At 56.4% G+C, this 11561-nt stretch overlaps 1 protein-coding gene across 1 annotated transcript; it reads right to left on the reverse strand.

The window, feature by feature from the left end:
• Positions 1–8845: 8845 nt before the first annotated feature.
• PRR19 (proline rich 19) lies at positions 8846–11138 on the reverse strand (the record flags this gene model as incomplete). The annotated part of the gene is given in 6 exon segments (XM_048293239.1): positions 8846–9284; positions 9382–9438; positions 9550–9876; positions 9878–10108; positions 10110–10358; positions 10857–11138. Coding segments are annotated over 6 exon segments (1305 nt in total), but the record flags the coding sequence as incomplete, so codon positions are not given.
• Between the last annotated feature and the right edge of the window lie 423 nt (positions 11139–11561).

The following is an 11561-nucleotide window of genomic DNA, read 5'->3' on the forward strand; positions in this document are numbered from 1 at the left end:
TAAATCTCCTTGTACGATCGTTATATAATATTCTTAGATAGTCCAGGAATCCATCCCTGTGCCGGGACACCCAACCCTGGGCCGGAATACCGATCCCCCGCGGCCCCCACCGTCCGCTCGGGGCTGTCCCCGTTCCCCGCTCACCTCCGAGCCCGGAGCACCCGCCCCGGTGCCCCCGGCCCGGCCGCGCTGCTCCCCGGGCTCCCCGCCATTGCCGCTCCTGGCGAAGAAGGGCGGAAGTCACCGGGACCGCACCAATGTGGCTATTCGACCTTCTCAAGATGGCGGCCGGAAGGACCCCGCTCCGTCTATTTGGCTGCCTGAATGCTCCCGCCTGCCCCAGGCGCCGCTGACCTCACAGTCGGTGTCCGCATAGCGGGAAACGCCTCAGAAATCTGCGTGCAAGCGCTGGGCTGGCGTCGGCGTCGGCGTCGCGTTCAGGCAGCCGAATAGACGCCGCTTGGGCGGAGGGGGGTGCGGGGGGGGGGGGGGGGCTTCCCTGCCGCCATATTGAGAAGGTCAGAAAACAGCGCAAACGACCGCCATCTTTAGTGTGGCTGTGAAGTGACTTCCTCCCTTTTGCCGCCATCTTGGGTGCTGGCAGAAGCCACTTCCGGTGGAGCCGCCATCTTTAGTGAGGCGATGACGTAACGTCCTCCCTTTGTCGCCATCTTGGGTGCTGGCAGAAGCCACTTCCGGTGGAGCCGCCATCTTTAGTGTGGTACACTTAAGGGCCCCCGCCGCTCCTCACAAGGGCGTCTATTCGGCTGCCTGAAGCCGGCCCGGACTCCGACGCCGGCCCCGCGCTTTCCGCGCGATTCTCCGCGGTGCTTCCCGGTGCGAGGACACGGCTGGTGGGGTCAGCGGCGCCGGAGGCGGGCGACTGCTCCGCGACCGGCGGCAGGCATCGGCAGGGACACCTCTCAAAGGGGCCTAGTGCGTCCGCCATCTTGAGTGTGGCGGAAGTGTAAACCACCCTCTGCAAGGTCCTGGCAGGTTCTAATAAAAACGTCACTTAACGCCGTCCCGAGAGCGCCGAACTGCGCCTTCCTTTCCGAGCCGCCTCCTTGAGAGCGACACGCGGGCGGCTCCATTCCGACCGTGCCCGCCCGGTGCCCCCCGCCCGGGTCGCGCTGCGACCGCGCCTCTGCTGCCCGGCAAAACCGGCCCCGCCCCCCGCGCTGTCATTCCTCGCGGTCACCGCCCCGCACGGCGCCCACTCCTCTCCATAGCTGTGGCCCCGCTCACGCACGGCCGTGTCCCTCGGCGCTCCGAACCGCCCTTCGCCCCTCCCCTCCGCTGACAGACCCAGCCCCGCTCGCTCCCGCTCCTTGCCCTTGCCACGCTCGGCAGCCACCGAGGCCGCCGCCCTCTCGGCTCAGCCGGCACCGGGCGGCAGCAGCGCCGGGGCGCCGTGTCGGGGGCGGCAGTGCCGCGCTCTCGCCACCAGGCGGCAGCAGCGCCGCCCAGCTCAGCCCGGGGGCAGGGACAGAGCAGAGGGAAAAGCCGCCTCTGGGCGCTCTGCAGCTCCTGCAGCCCGAGCGTCTCGGCTCCTGGGGCCAGGCGCTTGCTTCTTTCCTTCCTACAGAAAAACGCCGGCTCGTTATTCTCAAAACTTGCTGATCTCTATTCCCAGCTCCTTATATTCCTGTATGCGACAGAGTAGAGAGAGAGGGCTGGCTCATTTCAAAATGAATTTACATCTAAATCAGTAGCATTTGCCTAGAGATGTAAAAGTGAAGAACTTAACAGGTTTTAGTATTCTGCACACATCCCTCCCTGGGAGGAATGGTAAAAAGTTAAAAACAAATGAAATTTAAAAAGTAGAAAGTTAGAAACAAAGTTACAATGGCAGAAATTTAGAAACAAAGAGGTAAAATACAAGAAACAAAGAAATTTCTAAAGGTAGAAAGTTAAAAACAAACAAAGTTAGAAACAAAAACAAAAATTAGAAACAAACAAAATTAGAAAGGTAGAAATTTAGAAACAAACTCAGAAAGGCAAGTGTTGAGCCTTTGACAGGGTACCCTTCCTTCTCGGACCAGGGTGAAAGAGCAGAGGAGGCTGCTGCTCTGCTGAGTTCTTTATTTCACGATCTCACAGCTGTCTTGAAGGCAGAGTTCGAATGGGGTTACATGATAAAGCCAAGCAGCAGCAGCAGCCAAAACCAGCTTCTTCTATATGCTCCATACACTCTATTTTTTCTTACAGAAGTGTGGATTCTATTTGTTAATTGACCAGTAAGATTAACACACAATTCTAGTTTTCTTTTTCTTAACCCATCCTGCTCTAATTCTAACAGTCGTAAGCCTCACACAAGTGTTACATCTGTATTACACAGATTTGCATATACAGTTTCTATCAGCTCTTACTGTTTATGTGAACACTCCATCTAAAAAATGTGAACAGTGTAATTCTATCTAGATTTTGTCTAAAGTAAAGAATTCTGTGAAAAGGTAACACTGCTGCAGCAAAAGCTGTGTTTAAGATCTCTGCTACAGCTTTTTCATGTTTAAGGCACTTAGCATCTATTTCTACTAAAAGTTAAAAATCTGTATTTCTATTTCATTTTGGTGTGGCTTCATGGATGTCAGCTTGTCCAAAGGTTTTAATTCAAACCTAATGCTTTGGCTTCCCTCTGGGCCTGAGGCCAGAGGAGTCTTCACTCTAACAAGAAGGTTAGAAACAAAGTTAGAAAAGTAAAAGTTAGAAAGTAAAAAACAAATTTAGAAAGGCACAAAGTTAGAAATGTAGAGTGTTAGAAGCAAACAAAGTTAGAAAGGTAAAAATGGGGAGAAAAACAAAGGTATAAAGTTTCAAAGTTACAAACAAAGGCAGAAAGGGACAAATCTAGAAAGTTAGAAACAAACAAAGGTAGAAAGTTAGAAAGGTAGCAACAAAAATGGTAGGAATGTAGAAAGATAGAAACAAGCAGTAGAAAGTTAGAAATGTAGAAAGTCAGAAAAGTAGAAACAAAGATAGTCAGAGATGTAGAAAGTTAGAAACTACCAAAGGTAAAAATGAACAAAGGTAAAAAGAGAGAAAACTTAGAAAGGTGGTACAAAGTCATAAAAGTAGAAACGAAAAAGGCAGAAAGGCAGAAGGTCAGAATGGTAGAAATGAACAAATGTAGAAAGGTAGAAACGCAGAAATGAACAAAGGTAGAAATATAGAAAGTTAGAAATGAAGAAAGATGGAAAGGTAGAAAGTTCAAATGGTAGAAACAAACAAACGTATCAAGTTAGAAATTGAGAAAGGTAGAAAGCAACAAAGGTAGAAAAATAGAAAGGTAGAGAGTCAGAACCAAACAAAGGTAGAAAAATAGAAAGGTAGAAATGAACAAAGGGAGGAAGTTGGAGAGGCAGAAAGTGCAGAGGCTGGCAGCAGCCATTCCAGCCTTAACGAGAGCCCTGAGTGGAAGAGCCACTTGTTCCATTGATCTTCACTTTGCTAAGCGCCTTCTGCTCTCTTGGGAAAGATGCAGAGCAGGCAAATGACTACAGGTAGAAGCACCAGGTGTGACTGTTCTTCCTTCACCTCCCAGAAAGCTGGGGGGTTTCATGTCTGTGGCCTAGAAGGGGCAGAAAGTCTGCCCTGACCAGTCTGTGGGCATGGAGCTGTTTTGTCTTTCCCTGTGCCCATTGCCAAAACTCTCTTAAAACTTTCCCAAGATAGAAACACAGAAATACTGGGGCTTGTGTAATAAAGAGGGATCCTGCCTGAAGAAACAGTGGTCTCTGTTTTTTTTCCAAGCTGCTACAGAAACAAACAAAGGTAGAAAGGTAAAAATGAACAAAGGAAGGAAGGTGAAAAAGGTAGTTCAAAATCTGTTTATGGCCCCATGAAAAAGAAAGTTGCTTTGAGCTGAAAACCTAAGGAGGCTTTAGGCCCCTCCCTGCAGGCACAAATTCCCTCTCTCTGCTTCTTCTTTTTCTGGGGCTGCATTTTGGAGCAGCCCAAGCTCAGGGACCAATCAGGGAATAAAGAGGATTTTTTCCCTTCACCTCTGCTTCCCCAGTCTCCTGTGGCCAGGGACATTTAACAGCCCCCATTTAAAGAGCTCTGACCTGCAGACAGCAGGAAAAAGCTGCTTTTTCCTCTGCTGATCCTCAGATGTGTTTTCAGTCCCTGCTGGGCGACTCCCTAATTCCAGCCCTGTAACAAAAGGCCCATTTTAAACCAAGTATTCCTATTTCAGGCAGACATGGGGGGATTTTTGCTGAGTTTGAAGAACCCAATGGGACCCCACGGAAACTTCTGGAGCCATACAGAGCCCAATGGGACCGCACTGAACCCCACAGCGCCCCATAGAACCTTCTGGAGCCCCATAGAACCCAATGGGATCCCATGGAACCTTCTGGATCCCGTAGAATCCAATGGAACCCCACAGAACCTTGTAGAGCCCCATAGAACCCAATGGGACCCCACAGAACTTTTCAGAACCTCACAGAGGTCCATAGAACCCCATAGAACCTTCTGGAACCCCACAGCGCCCCATAGAGCCTTATAGACTCCCATAGAACCCAATGGGACCCCATAGAACCCCATAGAGCCCCACAGAGTCTTCTAGGACCCCGTAGAGCCCCATAGAACTCCATACAACCTCATAGAACCTTACAGAACCCCACAGAGCCCCCCAGTCCCTTCTGGAGCCCCACAGAGCCCCATAGATCCCCATAGAGCCCCATAGATCCCCATAGAATCTTCCAGAGCTCCATAGAACTCAATGGAGCCCCATAGAACCCAATGGGACCCCACAGAACCTTCTGGAGCCCCACAGAACCTTCTGGAGCCCCATAGAACCCAGTGGAACCCCACAGAACCTTCTAAAGCCCCATAGGACCCCACAGAGCACCATAGACCCCCACAGAGCCGCACAGAACCTTCTAGAGCCCCACAGAATCCCATAGAGCCCCACAGAACATTCTAGGACCCCACAGGGCCCCACAGAACCTTCTGGAGCCCCATAGAGCCCCATAGAACCCCACAGAACCTTCTTAGAGCCCCACAGAACCCAATGGGACCCCGTAGAACCTTCTGGAGCCCCATAGAGCCCCACAGAACCTTCTAGAGCCCCACAGAACCCCATAGGACCTTCTAGAGCCCCACAGAACCCAATGGGACCCCGTAGAACCTTCTGGGGTGGTCGCAGCCAGGGAGACTCCGGGACGCTCGGGGACAGCGGCACCTCCGCGTGCGCTGCCTTCGTATCCTTCCCTTCGCTGCCCAGCCGTAGGGAGGCTGCGGCTGCGCGTGCTAAAGAGCAAAGCCCTGCGAGAACTCCTGCAAGAACGCAGCGCCCGTACCCGCTTCGGGAGGAGAGCCTGCGAAGCGTTCGCGCCCGCCTGCTCCGAGCCCTGTGCCGGACCAGCCGCTGCCGCCAAGTCCAACCTGCCGCTAAGCGTCGGCTCTGCGCCCCAGCTGCTTGTCTTCCCTTTTGTCGCGGCCGCGAAGCCCAGGCTCGCCCGCGACCTGCCGCCGGCTCATTTCTGGCTGCCTCCCCCCGCCGAGGTGGGAGCACGCCCCAGCTAGCCACACTGCTAGCCCGGGACCGAGCCCCGTGCGGCCGCTTGCTGCAGCTCGCCTTGGCTGCCCACGTGGCGCGGGAGTTGTAGGGACAGTTTGCTGTCGTTTTCAACTTGCTGGATTCAGCTTTGCCCGCTGTGGCAGCAGACGGGGGCCGGCTCCTGGGGACACGTTCTGCCCCAGCTGCCCCCGCTCGCCCCGGCCGCTAAGCCATGCCCTTCCCCTCCGCCACCGTTCGGCAAATGTCCTGAAGCTGCCGAGTTGCCGCTGTCACGGCTCTGCTCCCCTAGCTGCGAGAACTCCACCCGCGTAATGTCTTTTACCTCAGCCCCAGCCCTGCCAGGAAATTCCACCCCCGTGCTCCATGAGAAGCAGAATAAGAGGGGGGCGGCGAGAGGCAGGCTGTAGGACTCAGACTGTTCCCACAGAGCTGCGAGAACATCATAGAAGAAGAAGCAAACCTGACTAGCCCAGCAAACACCGTTCCTGTGGACACACCACCAGCCAAGATGAACAGGGTGCCGTCAAAAGACCAGACCACCACTGCTTGGAAATGAAGACGATGCAAAACAGCACCGATGTCCACCGTAGAAACTGACACACCATCCTGTCACCAAAACTGCAAAAAACTTGGAAGGGATAAGTCAGGACACCTGTGGTGTCTCCCCAGATCTTACCCTGTTTTCTGTCCTATTTCTTGCTTCCAAAAAGGGGGAATCAGAATGGGATGTATCGAGTTTATTCTGATTTATATTGAATTTCGTAATTTCCTTTTGCTATGTACTTTAGTAATGTTATGTTTTTGTTTCCCTAGAGAAGCTTACCCCAAACACCAGACACCCAAGATGTCCAGCAGTCTTCTGCTCCTGTCCCTGGTGGTCTCCTGGATGCCAATACCAGCCTCGGCATGGATTGCCCCGAGACATACCGAAAAATAGTCAGTCGATCCATGCCTCCCTCCAGGAGATCAAAGAAGGACTGAGAAGAATCCAACAGGAGTCAGAATACTGGACAAAAGAGCTATTTTTGAACTTTGGGTTGTCAGGGTGGGGGGTTTCTATTGTTAAATCCATTATTTAGTTTATATTCATTTTCTTTCTCATAAATTTTGTATTAAGTTACTTCAAAAACTTTCTTGTTGCTAACACCACCCAGTCTCTTTTAAAAACAGAAAAAGGGGGAGATGTTGCAGTGCAGGTGGCTGCAGCTACTCTTTCTCCTGAGGAGAACTCAGACAACCAGCTGTGGTGGTCAGCAACCCAAGTTTAGCATGTAACTTTCAGTCATGGTGAGAGTCCATGATTCCTTTGTTTTGCCTTTTGCATGTTTTCCCCTGATTGGTGAATATTTTGTCTTCTTGTTTTGTGTATGAAGTTACGTACATTCATTTTCCTTCTTTAATCCGCATTAGTTCTAGAAAGCTCTTTGTCCTCGACGCCCCATTGGATCCTTCCCTGAGTCCCGCCTATGCGTTGTTCCCTTCCTGTCAACCCCGCCTGCTTGTGGGATCCCATTGGCTGAGATCCCTTTCCCCACCTATTCTGTACCCAGTATAAGATCCCTGGACCCTCTCATGAATTGGCCTCTTCCTCCCTGTGTTTTCACAGGAATAAACCTGCGTGGAACACATACGGAGAGCCCTATCTCTTTCTTCTTTGCCTTCGCCTGCGTGCCTGCTAAACAGCAACAGAAGGTGCAGCTCCCTTTGGGTGAGGAGCTCTACCCCGTTTTCATTGTGTGGTGGGCACTGAGTGCCGCCTGCCAGAGGGGTTTCAGCGTTGACCCCCGGGCTTCTTTGTGTCGGTAAAACCCCCTTCCGCCAGCTCCCAGTGGCTGCAAACCCCTCCAGGTATCTATTTGGGGGCCCCCCCGAGGTTTTTCCACGAGCGCAGAGGATGCATTTAGGTGTCTTACGGCATGCAAATGCACCTCCTGTGCTCAAAGAAATGCCACGTAAATTTGTCTCTCGCTAACCCGGGTGCCCATTGTAATAACAGCCACAGCCTTAGGCTCGGGATGAAGCCGGAGGCTCGGGGACCCGGGCGCACTTAGGAGAGGCCAAGCCGCTGATTTGTTGGGATTTGGCCTGTGTGCCAGTAAACTCGCACAATGATTCTGGTTTTCTTTATCGTAGCTGACTAAGAAGCTAACCGGTGATCGCGGGGCCTTCCGAGACAGCCAAGGAAGATTCATTTCACGTCCAACACGGATTCGTGTCGCCGGTTATCCGAAAGGTAAGTTGGGGGCCGCGACCCGTGCATGGGGTGATAGCGGGGTGGAAATTCCTCAGAGAGAATTCAAAATTAGCAGGGGGGAAAGGGATGTCCTCTAAGGGGCCTCTTAGCACAGCTAAAGGGAGTGGCTCTACTTTTGTTGCAACCGTAGGGTGTGCGGTGCAGAGCAGCTCCAGTCTGTCCTGTATTGTCTAGCGTGTTGTGTTGTCCAGCGTGGATGGATTTGGGGCTCACTGAGGGGTTTCAGGGGGTGTTTGGGGGAGCTGAAAGAAGAGCAAGACCCCAGGGTTTGATTGAACAGCGTTTATTGGGGGGAGGGGGCAAGGGCCGCCCTTAAAAAGGGGCGGTCCCCCCATCACAGCCCCCTCCTCATCTCAAAGCCCCCCCTGCAGGGGCACCTGCAGCCCGAGTGGAGGAGGGGCGAGGGGCGGCCATCGCTGGGCCCCCCCCAGGTTCCCCGCCCGACCCCTCCCCAGTCCGGGCGGCGGCGCTTCGGGGCCTGGTGGCAGCAGTGGGGGGGGTCCGGACGCGGCAGGTAGCGACGGAAAGCGCTGTGGCCGGGGGGCTCGCGGCGGGCAGCGTGGCCACGGAGCAGGTCGTGACGGAGTGGGTCGCGCTGGGCTATGTCACGACAGAGCCGATGGCAGCAGCATCGTGACGGTTCCGAGTTCTGGGGGGCTTCAGGGGGCTCCGGGCTCCAGGGTCGGGGGTCCCGTGGGGGTCTGGAGGATTCCCTGGGTGGTCGGGGGGGGGGCTGGGCGGTGCCAGGTGGACTCTGGGCTCCAGAGTTGGGGGGTCTGGGGGAATCTGGGTGGGTCTAGGGGGGCCCAGGGGGGGTGTGGGGAATCCCAGAGGGGTCTAGGGGCATCTGGGGGTTCCCAGTGGGGTCTTGGGGAGTCCCACAGGGGTCTCGGGGCATCTAGAAGGGCCCTAGGGGGCTCCAGATTCCAGAGTTGGGGAGTCCGGGGAGGTCTGGGGTGGTCCAGGGCAGCCCGGGGCGGGTCCGGGCTCCATGGTCTGGGGTTCCACAGGGGTCTCGGTGGGTTTGGGGGCTCCCAGAGGGGTCTGGGGGGGTCCGGGGGGGCCCTGCGGGGCTCTGGGCTCCAGATTTGGGGGGCCTGGGAAGGTTTGGGTGGGATCAGGGGAGCTCGGGCGGGGTCTGGGGAATCCCAAGGGGCTCTTGGGGCATCCCACGGGGGCCTGGAGGGATCCGGGGGGGACCCAGGAGGTCTCACTTCTCCAGATTTTGGGGGTCCGAGGGGGTCGGGGGGCGCGGGGGGGGCCCGCTGGGGTCTCTGGATTGAGGGGGTCCCCATGGTGGGGGGGTCTGGGCTGAAGGCAGGGGGGGCGATGGGGGTCCAGCCTTCATCCAGCTCCTCCTCCTCCTCCTCCCGGCAGGGATGTGGGGACTGCCAAAAGGGGGGGGGGTCCTGGCAGGAGCCCCCCGCCATTGCCCCAGGTCTGGGTGAGCCGCCCGGGGGTCTCATCCTCCTCATCCTCAGCCGAGCTCCACGAAAAAGGGGTCTGGGGGTGAGGGGGGAGGGGGGGTCAATAAATCCCCCAGGACACTCCCAAAACTTGGGTGGGATCCCCCTGCCTCACCCCCAAATTCCAGACTCACCTCCCGCTCTCTGGGGGCTCCAAAAATGGGGCTGGGGGTGCGGGGGGCCGGCGGGGGCTGTGGGAAGAGAGGGGGCAATTTAGGGTGAATGGGCCAATTTTGGGGTACTTTGGGGACAACTTTAGGACACTTTTGTATTATTTTTGGGGCACTTTTTGGGGCACTCACCGTATCGACAGCACGAAGTGGGCTGGGGGTCCCAGCAGGGGGGTCCCCCACCTCCCAACCCCCCAGACTGACCACTCGTCCTGGGAGTCCCGGCCTCGCCTCTTGCCGGGGGGCCCGGGGGGTCTCCTGACCTGCTGAAGACACCACACCTGAGAGGGGGAGGGGGTGTCTCCGGTGCCTCCCCCCCCTCCTTGGTGTGGGAGCAGTACCTGGGGGCTGGGCCGCGGTCCGGTGGGCCAGGAAGACCCCCAGGTCTGGGAGTCCCTGTCGGTGCCTCCTGAGCGCGGCCACGAGGCTCCGGCGCCGCTCGCTCACCAGCTCCCGCCCCAAAAAACACCCCGAAGCTCCCCAGCAGCGAGGCCAGACTCGCCACCAGCTCCTTCAGCGCCTCGGCCGGGACCCCCCCGACCATGCCCTCCTCAATTTGGGGGGCTGGGGGTGGGCAATCCCCACCAGGGCAGGGGGTCAGCAGGCGCCGGACATCGAGAGATTTGACCTCGCGGTTGAAGAGGCCACGGTGGCACAGCCGGTTCTGAGTGATCACCACGGGCTTGGGGGGGGCCCAGGGGGCTCCCCAAAGCGAGACCCCCCCACGGGGGAGGCTGCAGCCAGGGCGGGGGAGCGCCGGGACCCCGCCGGGACCCCCCCAAGGGGATCTTTGGGCCGAATTTGGCGGCGTTGCGTTCCCGTTTGGTCCGGAGGCGTTTGGATTTGGAGCGGGCGGGGACGAGGTGCTGATTTCGTTGCGGGGGGGGCCCCCAGGACCCCCCCGGTGGTGGCTCATGACGGCAGTGGCGTCTGGGAAAGAGCTGGAAAAGGGAGGTTTTTGAGGACTTTTCCCCCTCAGGTGCCCCCCAGGATCCCCATTCACCACATGGAACCTCTTGGTACTCACAGGACCCCCTAATTCACCCCCCCGGGACTTCATAATTGCTCCCCAGAGACCCCCAATTCCACCTCAGGACCCTCTAGTTCCCCCCTCCAGGACACCCGTTTACCTCATGACCCTCCTGGAACCCATTTCACTCCCAGAACCCCCCAGTTCCACCTCAGATTTCCCCCCCCAGAGCCTCCCATTCACCCCCAGGACCCCCCCAGCTCTCCCCCATTTTCTTCTCAGAACCTCCCAATATCCCCAGGCCCCCCCCTCAAGGGCCCTCAGGCCCCACTCCAACCCCTATCTTCCCCTCAGATCTCCCCCCAGGGCCCCCCCCCATTCCTTTCTAGCACCCACATTCCCCCTCAGGATGCCCCCAGGACTCCCGGTTCCTCCCGATTTTCCCCAGTTTCTGCCCCAGTTCCCGCACCGGGCCCGAGGCCACGCCACCCTCACGCGCCGGTGGGCGGGGCCAGTGCCAGCTCGCGCCGGCGGCCGTTGGGCGCCAGGCAGCGCTCGCGTTCTCCCGCGCGTCGCTCCGATTGGCCCGCGGGGCCCCAGGGCTCGGGCGCTGATTGGCCGAAGGCACGGGGGCGGGAAAAGGGAGGGGCGGGGCCGTCGCTATGAGGGAGGAGGGGGCGGGCGTGAGGGAAGGATGGAGGCAAACTGGGAATAATGGGTGGAAATGAGGGAAAGTGGGGGGGAAGAGGAAAATTCAGGCAGAAAAATGGAGGCAAAAAGCGGGAAAATGGGCTACAGCGAGGGAAATCTGGGGTAATGGGGGAGAATCGTGGGGAAATGGGGATGGTGGGGTGAAATGGGAGGAGAATAGAGAAAATGGGGAAAATGGGGATAAAGAGGGAAAATAGGGATAGTGAGGGCAAATGGGTGGAAATGGGGGTAATAGGGGAAAGTTGGGGGATGGTAGAAGAAAATGGGACATAGTGGGCTAGAACTGGGAATAATGAGGGAGAAATGGGGGGAAATAGGAGAAATTGTGAAGAAAGAAGAGCTAATGGGGGATAACGGGAAAAAATGGGAGAAATGGGGGGGAAATGGGATAAAATGGGGGAAATTGGGGATAAGGGGGAAAATGGAGACCCCATTCTCATTACTTAGTCATGACTTTTTAAGA

This window comes from Corvus hawaiiensis (genome assembly GCF_020740725.1).
Source record: "Corvus hawaiiensis isolate bCorHaw1 chromosome 37 unlocalized genomic scaffold, bCorHaw1.pri.cur SUPER_37d, whole genome shotgun sequence".
NCBI lineage: Eukaryota > Metazoa > Chordata > Aves > Passeriformes > Corvidae > Corvus > Corvus hawaiiensis.